Source organism: Dama dama, chromosome 18 (genome assembly GCF_033118175.1).
Source record: "Dama dama isolate Ldn47 chromosome 18, ASM3311817v1, whole genome shotgun sequence".
Taxonomy (NCBI): domain Eukaryota; kingdom Metazoa; phylum Chordata; class Mammalia; order Artiodactyla; family Cervidae; genus Dama; species Dama dama.
Genome location: NC_083698.1, coordinates 31,328,552 through 31,354,703, shown reverse-complemented (window position 1 = coordinate 31,354,703; position 26,152 = coordinate 31,328,552). Strand labels below are relative to the sequence as shown.

Genomic DNA, 26,152 nt, shown 5'->3' with positions numbered 1-26,152 from the left:
GTACCTCTTTTTACAATATGAATAGAGATGTTATTTTTAAACCACCTTTGAGGTATGATTGACATATGAAGCTGTGCATATTTTTCTGTGTACAACTGGATGAGTTTGGAGATAAGTTTACACTGATTAAACTATTGCCATAATGGATACCATAAACATATTCATCACCTCCAAAGGTGTCCTTCCCTCTTTATTTTTAAAAAAAATTTTGGTGGTAAGAACACTTAAGATCTACCCTCTTAGCAAATTTTCAAGAGTGCAGTACAGTATTATTAACTACAGCACTATGCTGTACAATAGATCTCTAGGACTTACTTATCTTGTATAACTGAAACTTTGTGTCACTTGACAGTTCTGCGATTAGTCACTCAGTCGTGTCCAACTCTTTGTGATCCCATGGACTGTAGCCCACCAGGCTCCTCGGTCCCTGGGGATTCTCCAGGCAAGACTAGTGGATAGCCATGTAATACATGGTTGCCATGCCCTTCTCTCAGGGATCTTCCCAATCCAGGGATTGAACCCAGGTCTCCTGCATGGCGGACGAATTCTTTACTGATTAAGCCACCAGGGAAGCCCAAGAATACTGGAGTGGGTAGCCTGTCCTTCCTCCAGGAGATCTTCCTGACCCAGGAATCGAACCACAGTCTTCTGCATTGCAGGTGGTTTCTAATGCCTCCTCATTTTCTCCTTAGCCCAGCCCCTGGCACCCGCCATTCTTTTCTGCTTCTAAGAGTTTTATCTATTTTAGATTCCACATATAAGTGATACCATGTAGTATTTCTTTTGTGTTTAGCTTATTTCATTTAGGATAGTGTCCATCAGGTTCATTCACATTGTTGCAAACAGTGGAATTTCTTTCTTAAAGCAGAATAAAATTCCATTTGTATGTTTATACCACATCTTGTTTATTCATTCTTCCATCATTAAATATTTAAGTTGCTTTTGCCTCTTGGCTATTGTGAATAATACTGCAAGGAACATGGGAATGCGGTGTCTCTTCGAGACCCTAGTTTCAGTTCCTTTGGATCTGTACACAGAACTGGGATTGCTGGATCACATAGTATCTCTAATTTCTTGAGGAACCTCCATAGTTTTCTACAGTGGCTGCACCAGTTGACGGTTCCACCTGAACTGCAGAAGGGTTCTGTTTTTCTTCACATCATCATCAGTGCTTGTTACTGCTTGTCTTTTTGGTAATAGTCATTCTGACAGGTGTGAGAGGATATCTCATTGTACTTTTCATTTACACTTCCCTGATAATTAGTGATGTTGAGCACTTTTTCATGTACCTCTTGGTCATTTTTATATCTTCTTTGGAGAAATGTCTGTTCAATTCCTTTGCCCATTTTAAAATCAGGTTGTTTGGTTTTTTTTGCAATTAAATTGTGAAGGTTCCTTGACCTCTCATCAGGTATATGGTTTGCAGATATTTTCTCATATTCTGTAGTTTGCTTTTTCACTTCACTGTTTCCTTTACAGTGCTAAAGCTTTTGGTTTGATGTAATCTCATTTGTCTCTTTTTACATTTGTTGCCTGTGCTTTTGGTATCATATCTAAGAAATGATTGCAAAAGGTTAATGTCTGGAAGCTTTTGTCCCATATTTTCTTCCATGAGTTTTACTGTTTCAGGTCTAATATTTAAGCCTTAAATCTATTTTGAGTTGATTTCTGTGTAAGGTGTAAGGTATAAGATAGGGGTCCAGTTTCATTCTTTTTATGTGGTGATATTCCCAACACTGTTTACTTAAGGGACTATCCATTTCCCATGTATTCTTGGTCTCCTTGGCACCTCAGTTGACTGTAAGTGGATTTATTTATAGGCTCTCTGTTCAGTTCCATTGACCTGTATGAGTGTCATTTGTGCCATATTGTTTTGATTACCATAGCTTTGTTTGGGTTGGCCAAGATGTTACAGAAAAACCCTAATGAACTTTTTGGTGAACCCAGTATACTTTTGGAAAACTCAACAGTGGCCACAGGACTAGAAAAAGTCAGTTTTCATTCCAATCACAAGGAAAGGCAATGCCAAAGAATGCTCAAACTACCACCCAATTGCACTTATCTCACACACCAGCAAAGTAATGCTCAAAATCCTCCAAGCCAGGCTTCAACAGTCTGTGAACCGTGAACTTCCAGATGTTCAAGCTGGATTTAGAAAAGGCAGAGGAACCAAAGATCAAATTGTCAACATCCATTGGATTATCAAAACAAGAGAGTTCCAGAAATACATTTATTTCTGCTTTATTGACTATGCCAAAGCCTTTGACTGTGTGGATCACCACAAACTGGAAAATTCTGAAAGAGATGGGAATACCAGACCACCTGACCTGCCTCCTGAGAAATCTGTATGCAGGTCAAGAAGCAACAGTTAGAACTGGGCATGGAACATAGACTGGTTCCAAGTAGGAAAAGGAGTATGTCAAGGCTGTATATTGTCACCTTGCTTATTTAATTTGTATGCAGAGTACATCATGAGAAACACTGGGCTGGAAGAAGCACAAGCTGGAATTAAGATTGCCAGGAGAAATATCGATAACCTCAGATATGCAGATGACACCACCCTTCTGGCAGAAAGTGAAGAGAAACCAAAGAGCCTCTTGATGAAAGTGAAAAAGGAGAGTGAAAAAGTTGGCTTAAAACTCAACATTCAGAAAACTAAGATCATGGCATCTGGTCCCATCACTTCATGGCAAATAGATGGGGGAACATTGACAGACTTTATTTTCTTGGGCTCCAAAATCACTGCAGGTGGTGACTGCAGCCATGAAATTAAAAGATGCTTATTCCTTGGAAGGAAAGTTATGACCAACCTAGATAGCATATTAAAAAGCAGAGACATTACTTTGCCACCAAAGGTCAGTCTAGTCAAGGCTATGGTTTTTCCAGTGGTCATGTATGGATGTGAGAGTTGGACTGTGAAGAAAGCTGAGCGCTGAAAAATTGATGCTTTTTAACTGTGGTGTTGGAGAAGACTCTTGAGAGACCCTTGAACTGCAAGGAGATCCAAGCAGTCCATCCTAAAGGAAATCAGTCCTGAATATTCATTGGAAGGACTGATGCTGAAGCTGAAACTCCAGTACTTTGGCTACCTGATGCAAAGAATGAACTCATTTGAAAAGACCCTGATGCTGGGAAAGATTGAGGGTGGGAAGAGAAGGGGACAACAAAGGATGAGATGGTTGGATGGCATCACCAACTCAATGGATGTGAGTTTGAGTAAATTCTGGGAGTTGGTGATGGATAGGAAGGCCTGGCGTGCTGCAGTCCATGGGATTGCAAGGAGTTGGACACAACTGAGCAACTGAACTGAATAGTCTTTATAATGATTTTAAGTAACAATGGCACATATGACAATATTTAAAACTACCTGGTATTTCTATTTTGGGGATTAAAACCCAAGCATTAATTGGGTATAGGATAAGTCCTCTGTTAATATATTCACATAGTATTTAGTTAGATAAAATATATATGATACTTGTGAGATTATGTGCCAGAATATTTTTAAATTTCTCCATTATGCAGAGTATTTACTTGGATCTTGGAAGTGTGTGTACCTTTTGAAAGTATAAATTATATCAAACAGAAAGTTTATTTACTTAAGCTCTTATCAAGTATACTGATATTAATAGCCACATAATCACTGTCGGGGGGGAGGGTGTAGGAAATAACTCCATTGCTGTAGAGACCATAATCCCTGTCTTTGGATAATACAGCAAAACTTTTAAGTACTAATAAACTTCGTAGCCTATGAAAGGCCAAAGTAGCTAGTGCTCCTGCCTGTGCTCTTTTTGAATCTTCCTTATTTAATCTTCCAAAGGCAATTGACATACATCCAAAAGAAATGCCACAGTGAACCTGACGGACCTGGGGTAGCGGCATTAACTACTGAGGAGCGAACTCGATGGGCTAAGGTTATAATTTACATTTTTCTTTTCTTTTGAGGTACAATTGACTTACAACATTCTATTTGGGTATACACATAAGGATTTAGTATTTGTTTATACTGAGAAATATCACAGTAAATCTGGTTAACGTCCATCACTGTATAGAAAATTTAAAAATTTAGAAATTCTCTCTTGTGATGAGAACTTTAAGATCTACTCTCTGGCAACTTTCAAATAGGCAGTACAATATTATTAACTATAATTTAACCCTGGGGAGAGGATGCACTATTATTTTGTTTACATTTATACTTCAAGCACTCAGCTCAAGCACATGCTGGCCGTTTGTTCAGATTTTGAAATAAAGACAAATAGACAGCTTTAAGCTTTAAGCAGTGTTAAATACATTGTACAATATTGAGCAATCAGAAAATCTAGCGGGTGGCATAACTTTATGTGTGCTTAGTCACTCAGTCATATCCGACTTTGTTGACCCCGTGAACTGTAGCCCACCAGGCTCCTCTGTTTATGGGATTCTCCAGGCAAGACTATTCGAGTGGGTAGCCATTTCCTTCTCCAGGGGACCTTCCCAACTGAGGGATCAAACCTGGGTCTCCTGAACTGCGGGCATTTTCTTTACTGTCTGAGCACCCAGGAAAGCGGGCATAACTTTATACCTTTATACATTTAGTAGCACAAGTGTAGGGAGTAGGCATGCTGTTAGAGAAGAAAACCTGTTTAGGATTCAACACACAGGTCCTTGAATATACACTTTTCTTGATGAACCTTTTCTCTAACTTTTTGAGAACCTGTTGAGCTTTTCTGGCTATTTTATATTTAACTTGTAACATTTTATTTTTTCTCCTTGCCCTTTAGGCACGAGAATATTTGATTAGTCTTAATCCCGAGAACCTGACTATGTTAGAAAAAATTCAGAGCAGTTTACTGGTATTTTGTTTAGATGATGACAGTCCACATGCTACACCGGAAGATTATTCTCAGGTATTCAGCTATCTTGTTCTGTTATTTCTTTCTTTCTTTTTTTTTAAAAGAATTTATTTATCTTTGGCTGTGCTGGGTCTTTGTTGCTTTGTATGGGCTTTCTCTCTAGTTGTGGCAAGCAGGGTGTATTCTCCAGCTGCGGAATGTGGGCTTCTCACTGCAGTGGCTTCTCATGGTGGAGCACAGGCTTGTAGGTGCGTGGGCTTCAGTAGCTACCACTTATGGGCCAGACCTCTGTCCCCTGCGCCAGCAGATGGATTCTTAACCATGAGACCACCAGGAAAGTCCCTTGTTTTATTTCTTCCCACAGATTTTTCTGGAGAACTCTTGTGTAAATTGAACATGAGAAGAATTTTGTTACATGCAGGCTTTTTTTTTTTTAAAGTATCACTTTATTAAGTGTAATTGACATGCAAAAAACTGTATATGTTTAATGTATACAGCTTAGTTTGAAGTATACACCTATAAAACCACCTTGAAACATAATCGTGAAAACAATTGTTTCCTAGATTTTGAAAATATCTTTTATCTTAGAATGGGGCAGCTAAGAAAAGAAAGCACAAATACTAAGTCATAAAATATAAATATTTTGTGCAAGCTTTTAAAGCATTTTCTTAGCTACACACACACACACACGTATCATAAGATTATACGTAAATAAATCTGCTACTGCTAAGTCACTTCAGTCGTGTCCAACTCTGTGCAACCCCATCCCTGGGATTCTCCAAGCAGGAACACTGGAATGGGTTGCCATTTCCTTCTCCAATGCATAGAAGTGAAAAGTGAAAGTGAAGTCGCTCAGCCATGTCCGACTCTTTGCGACCCCATGGACTGCAGCCTACCAGGCTCCTCCGTCTATGGGGTTTTCCAGGCAAGAGTGCTGGAATGGGTTGCCATTTCCTTCTCCAGAGGATCTTCCCGACCCAGGGATCGAACCTGGGTCTCCCACATTGTAGGCAGACGCTTTACCGTCTGAGCAGCAAGGCTGTTTAGACAGATCTTATATGTTGTTTAAAGAAGTATGATTATTATTTGCTTATCACATGGCACTGGTTCCCAACCTTTCCACTGATTATATATACAGAAAATTTGCATAAGGCATGGGGCAAAATGAGCTTTTCAAACCAAAGGTGACATGAAAACCTACCTATAGCCCACAGCAGTGGGCCTTGATACCTTAGTTGGTGAGGTCTGTCCTAAGAATTATGTCACTCTTGTGTCTTATTTTATCATTTGGTTTTATAAAACACACTAACGTTAGTGAGTTTAAGGATAATTGGGGTTTTATTTTTTTTTCTGGGACATTACCATTTCCTGGGAAAAAATAAAAGATAAGCAGTTGTATTTGTAGGAATCTCAGAATCTTTGCATCCATCAGTATTAAATGAGATAAATATTGGATTGAAAAATCTTGTAGCTTGAAAAATTTTCCCTCTTTAGCTGCTTTTTTATTTTTATTTATTTATTTTTTTAAACTGTTAAGAAAATTGTCATGGTTTTATTGTATCATGAGGCATTGAAACATCTGAACAAATCAATATCTGGGCGGTGAGGCAGCTACTTTCTCCTTCACTTCTTTGGGTTACTAGAGCAACTGTCAGTAGATTTAAAAAAAAAAAAAAAAAAAAGGCAACCTTTTGCACTACTTAAGTCTTTCCAAGGCATGCACTGGTACAACACAAACTTCTCCTGTGAGATGCAACTAGTCTAGCGTCCAAACATCATGCACAACACCTCGGTAGCAGCAGCGCACTGCGCCCACGCCCACCGCGGCCCTGCTCATTTGTGAATGATATTTGGAGCATCTGGAGGAGTGTGAATAATATCGGGAAGAGGAGGGAGGAAGAAACAGCATGAGTGCCTGGCTGGGAGGAGGTCAGCCAAAGTTGTGCAGGGCAAGCCTGAACATGTCATTGGTGCAAACCCAAGCATCGTTGATGTTCTTTAATAGGAACATCTGGTGGAACCCCATGATGGGGTCTTCATCGGCCTTGAGCTGGCCCACAACCATGCTGATGATGCAGCTGTCTGGTGTGGGCTGATGGTCCTGTGCCGTGATGCTGTGCTAGATTTTCTGGAATGGAAGGCTAGACAATTTCTCCACAATGGCAACTTTCCCCTGGGATTGCTGTCCTTCCCACGTAAGGCATGATGCATCAATCCAAGGGGCTGGCACGATGGCGGCGGCAGCGGCGGCAACCCCAACTGCCTTTTTAAAAGTAGAATCAACGAACTTCTTGAGGAAGAATATATTTTAATTAAATGTTGCTCAGACTTTTTTGCTGCAATCTACAGTTAGACATATTTAGATTGTAGCTCATTAAACACACATGTGCTCACACACACAAATGCATACATAGTAGAAGTTTCACAAAAGAGTAATTACTTTGACTATCTGTGATATACTCTGATGTTTATGTTCTATTGTTATTCCTTTTGTTCTTTTCCTGACTCATTTATGGCCAAAACCTACCATTTGAGAAACTGGCTTAGTGGGATATGAATTCTTGAAATATTTTCCTTGTAACTAGATTTTCATGACTAAACTTCAATGCTTCTTATCCTATTAAAGTTGCAAACACCTTGTCCTTTTTCTTTGATATTCTCTAAACATTCATGAATATTGTCCCATCCTCTTTTCTGGTAGAATTTCTTGGATTTTGAGTATTTAAATAGTCAGGACCTGAATTATTATTTCTTGAGAATAGCTGTTATTTTATTAAATTTGGTTTACCTGAAGAGAGGAAAAGTGAGATCATGTGTGTTTGTATGTATTTAAGATACAAATACTTAAAAACCAATATTAAGATTCTTTTAATTTGAAATAATAAATTTATTTTAGGTTTCTGCAAAGATTCTTAGTGGAGATCCAACAGTACGCTGGGGTGACAAATCTTACAACTTGATTTCCTTTTCCAATGGAGTATTTGGCAGTAATTGTGATGTAAGTAAACTACTGAAGTTACTTTTTCCTTTTACTCTTTTCAGTTAAATGAGTGGCAGTAATCTACAATAGTTAGGCTGTCCTGTGGCAGGATAATAAATCATTTTTTAGCTTTATGGCATTAGAGTAAAAGTTTTAGTTATGAATTCTCAGTGAAAACAGTATAGGACAAATTATTTTCATCTGTAGTTAGGCTAACAGTTTGGTGTGTGTCTGTAAAATGGAATTTGCATGTATCTTTATGTGGTAGAAGCTCTTTTAAAATCTACTGCTACTTGTTGAAAATAACAACATATTAAAAAAGATATAGCATTATGCATATGTTCTGTGTACAGAGAAATGTATGTAGCTATATTTGTAAATTTGCCTAGTAATTTTGTAACCTTGTTAAAAAAATGACACATGATCTTTGAAACATTATTTACTTCTGGATATTAAAATATTTGGTACTGGATAGCATTTTTTTTTTTACCTTCTATATGCAAGACAGAAAAAGAGACACAGATGTATAGAACGGACTTTTGGACTCTATGGGAGAAGGCGAGGGTGGGATGATCTGAGAGAACAGCATCGAAACATGTATATTATCAAGTGTGAAACAGATGGCCAGTCCAGGTTGGATGCATGAGACAAGTGCTCGGGGCTGGTGCACTGGGATGACCCAGAGGGATGGGATGGGGAACACATCTGCACCCGTGGCAGATTCATGTCAATGTATGGCAAAAACCACTACAATATTGTAAAGTAATTAGTCTCCAACTAATAAAAATAATTGGGAGAAAAACAAAAATAAATAAATAAAATATTTGGTACCGGATAGCATTGTTTTTTTTACCTTCTTTACAAAATATATGTATACACACACACGACTTGTTTCTCTTCTATTCTCCTATGTTTGTCTTTATCATCTCTCCCCTGCCATTGTCTGATGGACATTCAGGAGGTCTATGAACCAAGAAAATGAAGAAATCAACTGAAGTCAGAATTGCAATCTATACTTATAATCTTGTTATATAACTTTTCATAAAGTATGTGACTTGGTATAAAGTAGTATGAGACAGATTTTTTTGTTTGTTTGTGTTTAGGGGCTTTCCTCCAAAAGATTTAGTGACTAAAATACTAAAAAGACCTGTTGATCTGGGTTCAGTAGTTGTATTAATCAGTAATGTTTTTCAGTTTTAGGTGATAGAAACCTAAATCAAACTGTCATTACCTTACGGAGATATTTGTGGCATGGGATACAGCTAAATTTGGGTCAGGCTGACTTCCAATGTCCAAATGCTTTCGTTAGAAATTTCTACATTTTTTGGCATCACTTTCCTACGCTCAGCTTTATTTTTATGTAGACTGTACCATGTGATGGTTTTACCTACAATCTCATGTTTTCACAGCTCTCCTAGTACGTTATTGTTCTTCATGGAAATAGCCAGTTTTTTTTTTTTTTTTAACCCCTCTGGTTCCAGCAAAAGACCTGAGAATAATGCTCGTTGGTTGTATCAGCCTGTGTGCATCTTGTGCACATTCCAGGGAGTCCACCTGGCCTGGGTCACCTGCCAAACCTTGGGACCCAGCTAGTAGGATCACTCACTCATTCAAACCACCACAGAGATGTGTGCTGGTTGCCTAAAGAAAAATAAGGTAGTTGTTACTGCCAAAGAAGGTGAAGTAGTTGATGTGCAAGTAGTAGAATGTCTGTTAACAGTTGTCTTTCTTCTTCCTTAAGAGTCCCCTGTTTTTTCACCTTACTTATAGTTTCCTTTGTAGTGCAAAAGCTTTTAAGTTTCATTAGGTCCCATTTGTTTAGTTTTGCTTTTATTTCCAATATTCTGGGAGGTGGGTCATAGAGGATCTTGCTGTGGTTTATGTCGGAGAGTGTTTTGCCTATGTTCTCCTCTAGGAGTTTTATAGTTTCTGGTCTTACATTTAGATCTTTAATCCATTTTGAGTTTATTTTTGTGTATGGTGTTAGAAAGTGTTCTAGTTTCATTCTTTTACAAGTGGTTGACCAGTTTTCCCAGCACCACTTGTTAAAGAGGTTGTCTTTTTTCCATTGTATATCCTTGCCTCCTTTGTCGAAGATAAGGTGTCCATAGGTTCGTGGATTTATTTCTGGGCTTTCTATCCTGTTCCATTGATCTATATTTCTGTCTTTGTGCCAGTACCATACTGTCTGGATGACTGTGGCTTTGTAGTAGAGTCTGAAGTCAGGCAGGTTGATTCCTCCAGTTCCATTCTTCTTTCTCAAGACTACTTTGGCTATTCGAGGTTTTTTGTATTTCCATACAAATTGTGAAATTCTTTGGTCTAGTTCTGTGAAAAATACCGTTTGATAGGGATTGCATTGAATCTATAGATTGCTTTGGGTAGAATAGCCATTTTGACAATATTGATTCTTCCAATCCATGAACACGGTATGTTTCTCCATCTGTTTGTGTCCTCTTTGATTTCTTTCATCAGTGTTTTATAGTTTTCTATGTATAGGTCTTTTGTTTCTTTAGGTAGATATACTCCTAAGTATTTTATTCTTTTTGTTGCAATGGTGAATGGTGAAAAGACAGCCTTCAGATTGGGAGAAAATAATAGCAAATGAAGAAACAGACAAAGGATTAATCTCAAAAATATACAAGCAACTCCTGCAGCTCAATTCCAGAAAAATAAATGACCCAATCAAAAAATGGGCCAAAGAACTAAACAGACATTTCTCCAAAGAAGACATACAGATGGCTAACAAACACATGAAAAGATGCTCAACATCACTCATTATTAGAGAAATGCAAATCAAAACCACAATGAGGTACCATTACACGCCAGTCAGGATGGCCGCTATCCAAAAGTCTACAAGCAATAAATGCTGGAGAGGGTGTGGAGAAAAGGGAACCCTCTTACACTGTTGGTGGGAATGCAAACTAGTACAGCCGCTAGGGAGAACAGTGTGGAGATTTCTTAAAAAACTGGAAATAGAACTGCCATATGACCCAGCAATCCCACTTCTGGGCATACACACTGAGGAAACCAGATCTGAAAGAGACACGTGCACCCCAATGTTCATCACAGCACTGTTTATAATAGCCAGGACATGGAAGCAACCTAGATGCCCATCAGCAGATGAATGGATAAGGAAGCTGTGGTACATATACACCATGGAATATTACTCAGCCATTAAAAAGAATTCATTTGAACCAGTCCTAATGAGATGGATGAAGCTGGAGCCCCTTATACAGAGTGAAGTAAGCCAGAAAGATAAAGAACATTACAGCATACTATCACATATATATGGAATTTAGAAAGATGGTAACGATAACCCTATATGCAAAACAGAAAAAGAGACACAGAAATACAGAACAGACTTTTGAACTCTGTCGGAGAATGTGAGGGTGGGATATTTCAAAAGAACAGCATGTATACTATCTATGGTGAAACAGATAACCAGCCCAGGTGGGATGCATGAGACAAGTGCTCCAGCCTGGTGCACTGGGAGGACCCGGGGGAATCGGGTGGAGAGGGAGGTGGGAGCGGGGATCGGGATGGGGAATACTTGTAAATCCATGGCTGATTCATATCAATGTATGACAAAACCCACTGAAATGTTGTGAAGTGATTGGCCTCCAACTAATAAAAAAAAAAAAGATTTAAAAAAAATAAAAAAAAAATAAAAAAAAAAAAGAGTCCCCTGTTGACAAAAGATTCTTGTTAATTGCCTCAGCTTTTTTCTCTTCCGCTCCTTGTTTGATTCTCCTTAACCTCCTCAGTCTGGTTTACAGCCTCACTGTTCCCTGAAAACTGTGCTTTGTAAAGTAGTTAACAACCTTCTGGCTTCTTCCTTCCATCTCTCCTTGACTTGTCAGATGGAAAGGATCTCCCTCTTCTTCATGTGTGACTCACATTGCCTTCATCCTCCTAAAAGTCTCTTCCTGTCTCCAGATTCTAAAACTGAGCTTAATATTATTCATAACCATTTTCCCCCTCTGCCTGCTCTCTCTTCTGATTTGTTTGCACTTATATTTTTCTAGTTTTTACTCCGTACTCTCATTTTGAGAGTTTTGTTTCACTGTGTGTTAAATTGTCCAAACCGAATGTTACATTGTTATGTAAGGGATAAGTTACTCTCATCATCAAGAGTTCATCTTCTTGCTTTCCTCCCTCACTCCAAGCCCCCTAAAATTACCACCTTGTACTACCTTGATTTTTACTGATGACACCAATATCCTGCGGTTTGCTCAAATTCAGGAGAAAGTAATTTTAATCATATTTTCTATTTTGGGATAAAAATACTGGTCCTATAATGAGCATGTGTCTTTGTACAACTGAGATGCTTTCTTGTAGTAAAGTGTGTGGACACATTTTCTGTGTATGCATTATCCCCCATATATTTATAAAATTAATCTGATGGTCTTCACTAGATAATATGCTTTCAAAATTCCATGTAGGTTACTCTTGCACCCCAAGATGATTATTGAAAATACTATTTAACCTATATAAAACATTATTAGTAAAGCATATATACTGTAAAGTTAACTTGCTCTTGATCTAGAATCATGTTGCTGCTCTCTTACATTGGTACTAAAATATGTGCTTTATTGATTAGACTACATAATCACATTTCCCTCTAGGGATTTAAAATCCTGGGCTCAATTGTTTTGTCTTCTCTTTGTTAGAGGGTTTTGTGGAGATTACATTTGTTGTTCAGTTGCTCAGTCATGTCCGACTCTTTGCCACCCCGTGGGCTATAGCATACGAGGCTTCCCTGTCCTTCACTCTCTCCCAGAGTTTGCTCAAACTCATGTCCATTGAATCAGTGATGCCATCCAACCATCTCATCCTCTGTCACCCCCTTCTCCTCCTGCCTTCAGTCTTTCCCAGCATCAGGGTATTTTCTAATGAGTCAGCTCTTTGCATCAAGTAGCCAAAGTATTGGCACTTCAGTATTGCTCTTCTTACTGGTTGCATTTTAACACTATTGTCTCAGTGAAACAATATATGCAGTGTCTGTGAAAATTTGTTGTAAAGCTACAGAATACTATGCAGCTGTGAGATGCAGTTAGAAGAGGGTTTGTCCATGACCGGTGAGTCTTGTTACCTGGCATACATGTCACTGGGACCTCCATCTGCTTTTCCATAGTGGTCTTACCATTCCTTAACGTTTTACCATTCTATACGTATATGTGTATACCTCCTTTAACTTCCAGTACAAATAGCAATTGTCTTCTCTTTATGATTCATATTTACTTTACATCCCTTCCCGTTACTTCAAGAGCCCTGATTAGTTGCTTCTAACTTTAAATATGCGTTCTTCCTCAGGAAATAAAATACATCAATTGCTTACTATACTGTAGAATATCCCTATCTTTATCATTATGAAGTGAGGCAGATGAGAATTCTGCTCTTGTGTGTTAAGAGTGGGGCAAAAATGAAAATAGAATACTGGGTCAAGTCTTAACTTACATGAAGTATTCAAAATTTTGTATGTTTTCATTTTAGCATGCTCCTTTTGATGCAATGGTTATAGTAAAAATCTGCAATTATATTGATGAGAGCATTATTAAGAATGAAGGAAGATGGAAGGTATGTTAGAACAAATCATTTCCTCCCTTTTCACCTCATATTTTTATAGATACAGTATTTTTAAATTTTCTGTATTTTCAGGGCTCGGAAAAAGTACGGGATATACCGGTTCCAGAGGAGCTTGTTTTCACTGTGGATGAAAAAGTATTAAATGACATCAGCCAAGCTAAGGCCCAGTATTTCAAGCAGGTAGATTTTTCACTTTTCTCTTTGATAGTTAATACTTTATCTTTTAACTACTGTGTATGAATATTTGGCTATCATCCAAGTATGATGGCATAAAACATTTAGAAGTCATAGCTTTTAACACTTTTATTTCTGTTTTATTCATTTAATGCTAATAATAATTTGCTTATCTTTGGGGGTATTCTCCTTGGGTATATGCTCACTCTTCCCATTTAATTCTGTTTGTTAGGCATCCGATCTCCAGCTTGTGGTGTATGCCTTTACGTCTTTTGGCAAAAAGCTAACCAAGAAGAAGCAGCTTCACCCTGATACGTTTATTCAGCTGGCCCTTCAGCTGGCCTATTACAGACTTCATGGGCGGTGAGGACCAGTCCTTCTCCATTTTCAGAGTCTGGAGGCCAAAGAGGATATCTTTACTCTAGCTTTTCTACTGTAACTCCCGTGTTTCCTCTGAGGTTTTCCCCCCACTTGGCGCTGTGCCGTAATTTGTACTTTGATCAGCAGTGTTGTTAGGTTTCCACCTGTGACACTCTGACAGTCTTTCCTTGTTTTTCATTACCTTGATTCTTTTGAAGTACCTGTTCTCATCTCACAGAGGTTTGCCATGCTTTGAAATTCAGATCACTTGGTTTTCTTGAAGCCTGTTTTCAGATGGGCTCATGAAAAGATAGAGTTTTGTGGAATCTAGTCTTTACTCATTTTTAGGATAAGAGAGATGGTATGTTGTGACTTTCTACATCCGAAGCAGAAGTGGAAGCTTCTTGATCTTTTTAAAATTTTATCTGAGAATATGTATCTTTATGTTTTTAAATTTTGTTTATTTTTGGTTGAGCTGGGTCTTCATTATTGTGCATGGTCTTTCTTTAGTTGCAGACAGTGGTAGCTACTCTTCGTTGCTGTGCACAGACTTCTCATTGCAGTGGCTTCTCTAGTTTTCAGTGTACAGGTCTTTTTGTCTCCTTGGGTAAACTTAATCCTATGTGTTCTTTTTGATGTTATTGTAAATTGTTTTCTTGATTTACTTTTCAGATTACTTATTGCTAGTGTATAGAAATGCAACTGATTTTGGTGTGTTGACTTCATACCCTGAAAAACTGAATTCATTTATTATCTCCAACAATTTTTTTGTGGATTCTTTAGCATTTTGGTATCTATGAATAGAGATAGCTTCAGTTTTTCCTTTCTGATTTGGATGCCTTTTATTTCTTTTTTTATAGTTAGAATAGCCAGTACTATGTTGAGTAGAATGGCAGAAGCAGGCATCCTTGTCTTATTATTCATCTTAGCTGGGAAATTTTTGGTTTTCCACCACTGAGCATGGTGTTAACTGTGGGTTTTTCATAAATCTTTATCATATTGAGGAAGTTCCTTTGTTCACTTTTTATTATGGGAGAGTACAAGATCTTATAAAAAGCTGTTTCTGTATCAGTTGTGATTATCATGTAGGTCTTTTTCTTCATTCTATTAATGTGGTGTATTACATTGATTTTCATATGTTGCACCATCCTTGCATTCGTGGGATAAATCCCAGTTGGTTATGGCATACAGTAAGTTCCCTACATACAAATGAGTTCTGTTCTGAGCGCTCATTTCTGAGTCCAGTTTGTTAGTAAGTCCAACAAAGTTAGCCTAGGTACTCAACTAACACAGTCAACTGTATAGCACTGTAACAGCATGTATACTATCTATGGTGAAACAGATCACCAGCCCAGGTGGGATGCATGAGACAAGTGCTCCGGCCTGGTGCACTGGGAAGACCCAGAGGAATCGGGTGGAGAGGGAGGTGGGAGCGGGGATCGGGATGGGGAATACATGTAAATCCATGGCTGATTCATATCAATGTATGACAAAACCCACTGAAATGTTGTGAAGTAATTAGCCCCCAACTAATAAAAAAAAAAAATAAAATAAACGTTTAATCTTATAGTAAAGCCTTGAAGAATACAGTAGTACAGTACAACAGCTGCCATATGGAGGCTGGCATTGAGTGAACAAGCAGGAAGAATTACTGACTGGAGGAGGTAGAGGAGATGGGGAGATGGTGGAGCTGAAGGATCATCTGCAATAGGAGATGGAGGGCAGTTTGAACAACCACTTGCAAAGGTTGCATGCTCATGACAATGTACGCCAGACACGTGCACTAATTCACATGATTGATAAGTGAACACACGTTCACATCTTTGAAAGTTGGCAGCTTGAAGGTTCATATGTAGGAGACTTACTGTGTCATCCTTTTAATCTGCTGTTAAATTCAATTTGCTAGTAAATTGGAGAGGATTTTTGCATCTATTCCCTGATGGCTCAGCATGTAAACAATCCGCCTTCAATGCAGGAGACATAGGAGACAAGGGTTTGATCCCCGAGTCAGGAGGATCCTCTGGAGGAGGAAATGGCAATCTACTCCAGTGTTCTTGCCTAGAGAATCCCACAGACATAGGAGCCTGGCAGGCTACAGTTCATGGGGTCACAAAGAGTCAGATGTGACTGAGTGATACTATTTGGATTTTGGACATAAGGAATATTGGTCTGTAGTGTCTCTTCTTACCGTGTTTTTGCCTAGTTTTGGTGTCAGGGTAATGCTGGTCTCATTTTATGAGTAAGGAAATGATCCCTCCTCTCTGGTGTTTTTGGAAGAGTTTGAGAAGGATTGGTGGTTGATTTTTTTTAAATTTAGAATTCATCAGTAAAGCCATCTGGTCCAGGACTTAACTTTGTAGGGAGGTTTCTGATTGCTGATTTATCTCACTACTTGTTATACGTCTGGTCAGATTTCTGTTTTTCATTGAGTTAGATTTGGTCATTTGTGTATTTCTCAGAATATGTCCATTTCATCTAGGTTATCCAGTTTATTGTAAATGGTTGTTCATAATATTCTCTTACGGTGCTTTTTTATTTCTGTGAAGTCAGTAGTAATGCCCTCTCATAGTTGGTAATAATTGATGTCTTCTCCCTTTTTTCTAGTCAGTACAGCTAAAAGCTTGTCAATTTTGTTGATCTTTACAAAGAATCAACTTTTGGTTTAGTTCACTTTCTTTGTTTTTCATATCTGTATTTTTTTTTTTATCTCTATGATGATCTTAATTTGTTTTTTTGCTGGCTTTGGGTCTAGTTTGCTCTTCTTTTACCTAATTCCTTAATGTGTGCAGTTAATTTACTGATTTGAGATTTTCTTCTTTAATATAAATATTTAGAGCCATAAATTTCCCTCTGAACAGTGATTTTGCTTCATTCTATAAATTTTGGTAAGTTCTGTTCTACTTTTCATTTATCTCAGTGTGTTTTCTGATACTCCTTGTGATTTCTCCCTGACCAGTTGGTTGAGTGTGTTGTTTTATTTCTACATATTTGTGAATTTTTCAGTTTTTCTTCTGTTGCTTTTTGGCTTCATCCTATTGTCATTGAAGAAGATACTTTGTATGGTTCCAGTCTTTTAAAATTTATTGAGATATTCTGTGCCCTATTATATGGCTGTCCTGGTGAATGTTCCATGTATACTTGAGAAGAATTTATATTCTTCTATTTCCTAGTGGCATATTCTCAATCTGTCTTTTGCACACGTGCATGCTAAATTGCTTCAGTTGTGTCTGATTCTTTGTGACCCTGTGGACTGTAGCCCACCAGGCTTCTCTGTGCATAGGTTTCTCCAGGCAAGAATACTGGAGTGGGTTGCCATGCCCTTCTCCAGGGGATCTTCTCAACCGAGGGGTTGAACCTGCATCTCTGCATTGCAGGCGGATTCTTTACCATTGAGCCACTGGGGAAGCCCTTGTCTTTTAGGTGTAGTTGCTGTTCAGGCCTTCTCTTTCCTTGTTGATCTTATGTCTACATGTTTTATCCATTATTGAAAGTTGGATATTTCTGAAGTCCGTGACTGTTGTTGTAGAGCTGTCTAGTTCTCTCTTCAGTTCTGTTAGAGTTTGCTTCATGTATCTTTGAACTCTGTTGTTTGGTACATATATTTTTATAGTTGTTATATCTTGATGAGTTATATCTTTTATCAGTATATAATGTCCTGTGTGTCTCATTCAGCTTTTTACTTAAAATACAGTTTGTCTGATAATAATACTGCCACTCCAAATAGAAAAAAAAAAAATCTGTAGCCACTCTAGCTCTCTTTTGGTTACTATTTTTTTCATCCTTTTATTTTTAACCTCTATCTGTTTTAGTATCTAAAGCAAATCCCTTGAGGATAGTATATAGACTTATGTTTTTGTTCATTTTGCCAAAATCTACCTTTGGAGAGTTTAATATATTTATATTTAAGATGATTACTGATGAGGAAGAATTCTGCCCTTTTGCTATGTATTCTGTAGGTCTTATGTGGTTTTGTTCTTCAGTTCCTTCATTCCTGCCTTTTTTGGTATTTAGTTGATTTTTTTCTGTAGTGTACCATTTTGATTTCCTTGTCTTTTTTGTCTCCATTTTTAAAGATATTTTCTTTATGGCTACCTTGGAAATTACATTTAACATCTTAAATTTATAGCAACCTAGTTTGAATAATACCAGCTTAGTTTCAGTAGTATATGCTGTGCTTTTGTCCATCATTGTGCTTTTATTTTGTCACAGATTACATTTTTTTACATTGTGTGTTCATTAACATAAATTTTTACTACTATTTTATGTATTTGTCCTTTAAGTAAAAAAACTGTTAAGCGTTCTTGCTCTGTCTTCCATGTTTCCTATAAACTGATGGTTAGATTTGGAAACTTGAAAATAGTAATCAGTAAATTTTATTATTTTTTTATAACAGTAAATCATATAGTTCATCTTATTTGTTTCCTATCATATCCTGTTCAGTTGTTAGCCGACATCCACTATAAAGTTTCCTCCCTGATGTTTTTACCTAATGGTTTTAGTGGCCATTGATGATCATTACCAAGATATCTCTATTATTTCATTACAAGTTGCTGAGTAGTGATATTTTTTCATTCATTCTTACTGCATTTATTTTTAATTTTTTTAAAAGGTTTTTTATGTGAGCCATTTTTAAAGTCTTTGTTGAATTTGTTACAGTATTGCTTCTCTCTTGGTTTATTGGTCAGGAGATATGTGGTATCCTAGCTCCCTGACCAGGAATTGAACCCACACCCCCTACATTGGAAGGCAAAGTCTTACCCACTGAACCAGGAGGGAAGTCCCTAAATTGTTACTTACACTTTCTTATTCCCATTTTGGAAATGATACTAGTTCAGCTCAGGGAAATGGTCATAGAAACACTGAACAGAGGAGGCCCAGTAACTATTTGAGGGAGTTTCTTGGTGGTCCAGTGGTTGAGACTCGATGCTTTCACTGCCGTGGACCCACGTTTGATCCCTGGTCAGGAAACTAAGATTCCACAAGCTGTGTGGCATGACCAAAAAATAAAACAGTGTTGACCCCTTTTAGTACCCACTTTCACACCTTTTACTCTAATTCCATTTGATTGCTTTAACTCTGAATTCCTATCACCAGGAAAGAGAGCTTTGTACCAAAAGTTGTTATATCATTTATATCATTCTCTAACCCAGGAAAATAGTCATCATCCTTGGGCAGCAGTTCCCAACCTTTCTGGCACCAGGGATGGATTTTGTGGAAGACAGATTTTTCTGTGGGGGGATGAGGGGGATAGTTTCAACATGATTCAAGCACATTACATTTATTGTGCACTTTATTTCTCATATTACATCAGCTCCACCTCAGGTCATCAGGCATTAGATCCCAGAGGTTTGAGGGCTGCTGCCCTAGGGAACTTATTAAATAATGCTTTTACTTAATTTTACAGTCATTCAAGCTCTACACAGCAATAGAGAAGACAGAGTGCTTGGCCTTTAGTTCTCTCATATAGGCCAAGCACTGTATTCTCTATTGCTGTGTAACAAATTACCCGATATCTTAGTAGCTTGGAACAGCAAACGCTTAATATTCATCTCACATTTTCTGTCTGTCAGGAATCCAGGCGCAGCTTAGCTGGATGCCTCTGACTTCAGTTGTTATAGTCAGGGTGTCAGCCAGCGCCACGTCCTCATCTGAAGGCACTCCTTCACAAGGATGTGCTTCCAGTCTTACTCACGTGGTTGTGAGTAAGGTGCCTTTCCTCCCAAGCTGTAGCCTAGAGGCCTCTCTGTTTCTTGCTCGCTGGGCCTCTCTACAGGGCAGCCCCCAGCATGGCCGCAGGCTTTCCTCAGAGTGAGGCAGTGAGAGCTCATGAGAGAGCTCACTTTGTAACCTGATTTCAGAAGTGACTTCTCACTGCTTTTGTCCTGTTCTTTTTGTTAGAAAGAAGACACCAAGGCCATCCTACACCCACCGTGAGGGGCTATACCAGGGCATTAGGAGCTGGAGGCATCTTAGAGGCCACCTACCACAGACACCAAAGCATACAGCCTGACGGCAGCCACGCCTTTGAGACATTTGTTATACCAGGCCTGAGTAGTTTTTGCTCTTGGCTGTTGAAAATAGCCTGTTTGTTATTGAAAATCTCAATTGCAGTCTATACCATAGAACTTAATCTCTGACCAAAGCCAGCTTTACTAGGTAAACTCTTTGTAGTAACATTATAGTGTTTTCTTTCTCATGATACATTCTCTTTCATTTTCATTTTTTCTTATAGTCCTGGTTGCTGCTATGAAACAGCTATGACAAGATTATTTTATCATGGCCGTACAGAGACTGTGCGACCGTGTACAGTAGAAGCAGTCAGTTGGTGCCAATCCATGCAGAATCCTTCTACCAGTGTGAGTATTCAAAAAGCAAAAAGATAAGTTGTTTGTCCTAAAGGAAACTTGACCCTTGAATAACTAACTTCTTCAAATCCCTGAATCAGTAAAATATTTTCAAACCTTTTTTCCTGGAAACTGTCAAACATTTCTTCATTTGTCAGTGAAGTATGTACTTGGAGAGAGGAAGAAACAGGGAAGACCTGATAAGCCCATTTGCATCATCTTCTAGGCAAAGTAATTTCCCACACCTTGAGTATTTCACTACTGTTGATCTGCCTTTAGATAACACCCACACAATGCAGACTCTTCCCAAACGCCTTTACAAGGGAACTTTTCTTGATGTGGTTGAATGTTTTTGAAATGAGGTTTTTTTTTTAATATTAGAACCAATATAGCTTTATATGTTTTGTTGTTTTATACTTACTTTTAAGCATTTACCACAAAAGAGTAGTGCATTCCCACTGCTGTTTTGGTATTGCATTTGCTTCTTTAGTCTTGATAGACATAGTTATATATTGTTGTTGTTTAGTCACTGTCGTGTCCGACTCTTTGCAACCCCATGGATTGTAGCCCGCCAGGCTCCTCTGTCCCTGGGATTTCCCAGACAAGAATAATGGAGTGGGTGACCATTTCCTTCTCCAGGGGATCTTCCTGACCCAGAGATCGAATCCCTGTCTCCTGCATTGCAGGCGGATTCTTTACCACTGAGCCACCAGAAAAGCACCTAGTTATATATGTGTTGCCTTACTTTAATTTCATGGAGCTGCTTAATTATCTTTTTTGTACAACTATGCTTTCGTTTTGAAATCATAATTGCTTTTGTCTTTACCCTTGTTAATATCATGTTAGTGCTACCCACAAGTTCCTATTTTCTTGTTCTGGAAAGGAAATAAGTTTCAGAGCATATAGGAAGGAAAAGGCAGTGGAAGGAGGTAAGGGTTGAGGGGAGGGATAGGTTGGAGGTTTGGAATTGACATGAACACACTGATATATTTTAAATGGATAACCAACTAGGACCTACAGTAAAGCATAGAGAAGTCTGCTCAGTCTTCTGAGCATAACCACCTAAATGGGAAAAGAATCTGGAAAAGGATGGATAATGTATATGTAGAACTGAATCACTTTGATGTGCACCTGAAACTAACACCACATTGTTAATCAACTATACCCCAATATAAAATACATTTTTTTTAAAAGGCAATAGAAGAAGTGCTAAAAAAGACACAAAAATTATGTGTCTCAAGGTCTTTCTTGAACTCTTTCTTTTTTCTCTTATAAATTACCCAATTTCTAATTACCTTGAGCTCAGGTTTTTCTGTTTGGTTTCTGTACAGTCTGTTATTAAAGTATCTCTTGATTTTTAATACAGCTTCTTGAGCGGCAGCACATGATGTTAGAAGCTTTTGCAAAACATAATAAAATGATGAAAGATTGTTCAACTGGAAAAGGTACATACACTGGAATTATTATCACTCAAAAAAAAATTATCTTGTGCAGGAAATTCTTCTAACCTCAAGTTTGGGGTTCTATTGCAGGATTTGACCGTCATCTTTTAGGCCTCTCACTCATAGCAAAGGAGGAAGGCCTTCCTGTTCCAGAACTCTTCACAGACCCCCTCTTCTCCAGGAGGTAACGTAAAGCGGTGTCTTGTCACCTCAGCAGTTCTTCTTCCTGGATGTTCAAAGCTTTTCAGAAACAGCATAAGCCTCTGTAAGCCTAGTAAAATATCCTTTCTTTGTGCCGCACAGTGGAGGCGGTGGGAACTTTGTTCTCTCAACCAGCCTGGTTGGTTATTTGAGAGTCCAGGGCGTGATGGCCCCCATGGTGCACAGTGGCTATGGGTTCTTCTATCACATCAGAGACGACAGGTGAGCCTGCTCTTGTTATTCTCACTGCTCGTTTTCATTGTTTGAATGTCTTCCCTGCACTATGGTTCTGATGTTCTCGTCTGTCACTTGCTCCATGGGCAGGTATTTTTTACCACTTAGGTGTTTGATGCTTAATTAGTCTCTCCTGCTTTTGAGACTTTTGTGAAATCAGTCCTTGAGGTGTTTTGTGCACAACACCGTTTCAGCATTGACTCGGTGACCATGTCCTCATCATCCTCCAAAATCAGTACACATATTACCATACTTGTTCTACCTCAGGTATTTGATGCTAAGTTCAGGTAGAAACTGATGGTCTAAACATATGTGGTTGTTAGTACAGTCATAGACAGTAGCAATGATACCAGGACAAGAGACAAGGTAAATTAATTTACATTCAGAAAAGGATGGTTTACCCTTTCAGATGCATTTCATTTTTATTGTATGGGGTTTGACTTAAATTTTTGGAAAGAGTGAGAAAGAAAATACTAAAACCTGGCAAGAGAAAGAGAGGTGGAGAACAAGGTAATCAGGAATTGACAAAGACTTGGAAGGTCCCCTTTCATAGAGTCTGGCTGTCTCTTCTGTAAGAGCTTGGGTCAGGGAATTAAAATAACAGGGCTACATTTAGCACTGTGTGAATAAGAAGAGAGCAGGCTTAGAGGCATTTCAGGTGGAATGTGAAAAATGGAAATAATGGTATGTCTGACATGTTTCACTTTCTAAAATATTGTTTTTCTACTTCTTTTTAAAAGAATTTAGTCAATATTGTTTTTTCAAAATTTTATTATCTGCCATGTCAAGTGTGTTTGTGTATACTCGAGGTGCTCGTGTTTGTTGACATCTAAGTCTTAGATGGCATATTCCCATAGTCATATTTGCAGTTTCTATACATTAATTTGTGAATTAATGATAAAGCTTAAACATGGATCTTATTATCCTTTTTTGCAATAGTCAGAAGTCAAAAATCATCATCACATACAGAGAAAACTGAAGACTGTAACATATTCCCTGGCAAGTCATGGATCTCACCTTGCATGCAGGGTTAAGAGTTTAGGCCAGATATACCTCAGGTTTTTGACTTTTTGAAAAAATAAATTTTTCATGATCCTGGAACAGAACTTCTATTCACTCACTCAGGAAGTATTTAGTAAGAACTTACAATGTGCCGAAGATTGTTTTGGGTGCTCAGGACACAAGGCAAACGAGATCCCCTCTCTTGCAGATTGTACTTTTTACATGGGAAACAGGGACCAAAGGGGACAAACAAGTAGGGTGACTGCAAATAATGGTGACTATTGCAGAGGAAATAATTGAGTCAATGTGGCCATAGAAACAAACTGGCAGGGAGACAGAGCAATGCTTTATATAGTGTGTGGTCAGGGGAAGTGTCTGAGGGAGGGCTGATGAGGCTGAGATGGAGAGGACATGAAGGAATTCATCATATGAATCGCCAGGAGGACAGCCCTCCAGCATCTGTCCCCCGCTCACTCTGCAGCAGGTCCTCCGGGCTCTTCTTGCTTTCGCTTCCCTTCCCTGCAGACCATTCTCTGCGCAGCAGCCCTGATGGCCCATTGGAACCCAAGTCATATTCTCCTACTCAGAACCCTCTGAGGGCTTTTCCTTTCAGTCACATGAGATCCAGTCCTCGTGAGAGACCCTCATGATCTTGCTCTCTTCTGCCTCTCTGACCTTGTCTCCTGCAGTGCTTCTGATTGCCTCCACTCCAGTCCCAATGGCTACCTTCTACCTGCCGGGAAAGCACGTCCTCGAGGCCCTCACAGCCTCCTCTTAGTAGTCTGGTCTAAGATTTCCTCCTCTTAGTAGTCTCTTACCTGCAATATGTGCAAGGGTGACCACCTTATTTCAGAGGCTCTCGTCAGAGAGGCCTTCCCTGACCTTCTAAAATAGCAGTCCCCCTTCCCCACACACAGCTGTTGAATTTTAACATTTATAATCACCCAGTGTGTGTGTGTGTGTGTGTGTGTGTGTGTGTGTGTGTGTGTGTGTGTGTGTGTGTGTGTTATCTATCTTTACTTCCTAGAATATAAGCCTGCAAGAACATGATTTTTAATTTTTTTGAATCCCCAGCTCAACATGTTGTGCTCATTCCTATTTCCCAGTGACTTTGTTGTTTAGCAGAAGCATGCAAGTCTGAGGATAGGGAAGAGCTTGGAATATTAAGGCGCAGTGTGGCTATACATTAACAACTGAGTGGGAAGTTGGTAGAAGAAGAGATAGAAGGAGGGGGAGACCAGAGCGAAAACTGGCAGGAAGGGCAGTGTTCTCAACCCTGAGTGCATCTGAGAATTACCTGGTGAGCTTTAGAAACAGTATTCCTGGAGGTACTGATTAGGTTGGGGTGCTCCGTTGATGTAGGGCCTTGTAACATGGTAAGGAGTTTAGATTTCCTCCGAAAAGTAATGGGAAGCATTTTACTAATTTTAAGTATGAAAGTTACTTGTTTTATTTACATTTGAGAAGGACCCTTGGCTGTTATATGCAATATAAATTAGGTAGATAGTATTATGAACAAGAATGAGATGAAAGAAATCAGGAAGCATGGAAGGTATGTGTGTTGAACAAGGCAGTTGATACTGAAGGTGGAGAGCAGTAGAGAGGTTTGAGAGATGTTTTGGAGGTAGAACCAGTAAGACTTATTGATGGATTACTGATTCTAATGGTGGCATTTACTGGGATGGAGAAAATTAGAGGGGAAATGGGCATGTTAGGGTAGAAGTAATAATTTCGTTTTGTACATGGTCACTTCAAAATTTCTGCTAATATAGGAATTAACTATAATTTGTATTTATATACAAGATAATATGCCAGTAGGCAGTTGGATATATGAGTTTGGAGCTCAGAAAACAAGTCAGAGCTCAAGGTGTACTCAATTTCTGAGTCATTACTGTGTATATACCCCAAATACATAGAAATTCTCTGAAAGGAATTTCTCCTTCACCGTTAAGCTTGAAAATGTATGACCTAGAGAAAGTTAGTTTATTTTTGAAATAGCATTTTATTTTATGTGTACTTCATGCTCATTGTTAAAATATTTTGTAAAATATGGAAAAATATAAGAACAAATTTAACATTTCCGTTGTAAGACATGACATTATCTTTCTAATCTATAATGTGCATAGATTATAGCGTATACTTTTTTATAAATGTAGATCATATTATAAGTATTTTAGCACCCTTTTTGTGAATTGCATTCTCAATATTATTTCAGGCATTTCTCAGTGCCATTAAATATGCTTTGAGGTATTTTTGGTTGAGTAATATTTAGTCTTGTTGTTTAGTCACTAAATTGTGTCTGACTCTCTGTGACCCAATGGACTGCAGCACGCCAGGTTTCCCTGTCCTTCACTATCTCCCAGAGTTTGCTCAAATTCACGTCCTTGAGTCAGTGATGCCATCCAACCATCTCATCCTCTGCCACCCTCTTCTTTTGCCCTCAATCTTACCCAGCATCAGTCTTTTCCAGTGAATTGGCTTTCCGCATCAGGTGTCCAAAGTATTGGAACTTCAGTATCAATCCTTCCAATGAATATTCAGGGTTGATTTCCTTCAGGATTGACTGGTTTGATTTCCTTGCAATCCATGGGACTCTCAAGAGTCTTTTCCAGCACAGTTGGAAAGCATCAACCTTCTTTATGGTCTAATTCTCACATATCTACATGACTACAGGAGAAACCACAGATTTGGCTATACAGACCTTTGTCAAAAAAATGATGTCTCTGCTTTTGAATACACTGTCTAGGTTTGTCATAGCTTTCCTTCCAAGGAGCAAGCAAGCATCTTTTACTTTCATGGCTCCAGTCACTGTCTGCAGTGATTTTGGAGCCCAGGACAAGAAAATCTGTCACTGCTTCTACTTTCCCCCCTTCTGCTTGCTGTGAAGTGATGGGACTGGATGCTATGATCTTAGTTTTTTGGATGTTGAGTTTTAAGCCAGCTTTTTCACTCTCCTCTTTTCACCTTCATCAAGAGGCTCTTTAGTTCCGCTTCATT

General features: G+C 38.6%; 1 protein-coding gene across 3 annotated transcripts in view; it reads left to right on the top strand.

Moving 5' to 3' along the window:
• The window catches only part of CROT (carnitine O-octanoyltransferase), a 50,469-nt gene that overhangs the window by 21,797 nt on the left and 2,520 nt on the right, over positions 1 to 26,152 (top strand). For 2 of the 3 annotated variants that reach the window (XM_061165115.1, XM_061165114.1), the window contains exons 8-17: positions 3,818 to 3,911; positions 4,758 to 4,883; positions 7,726 to 7,827; positions 13,306 to 13,389; positions 13,471 to 13,578; positions 13,805 to 13,935; positions 20,165 to 20,288; positions 21,643 to 21,721; positions 21,809 to 21,902; positions 22,022 to 22,141. In XM_061165115.1, the coding sequence (XP_061021098.1) occupies positions 3,818 to 3,911; positions 4,758 to 4,883; positions 7,726 to 7,827; positions 13,306 to 13,389; positions 13,471 to 13,578; positions 13,805 to 13,935; positions 20,165 to 20,288; positions 21,643 to 21,721; positions 21,809 to 21,902; positions 22,022 to 22,141 (1,062 nt within the window). The remainder of the gene's footprint in view (positions 1 to 3,817; positions 3,912 to 4,757; positions 4,884 to 7,725; positions 7,828 to 13,305; positions 13,390 to 13,470; positions 13,579 to 13,804; positions 13,936 to 20,164; positions 20,289 to 21,642; positions 21,722 to 21,808; positions 21,903 to 22,021; positions 22,142 to 26,152) is intronic. The other variant, XM_061165116.1, reaches the window with a different exon arrangement.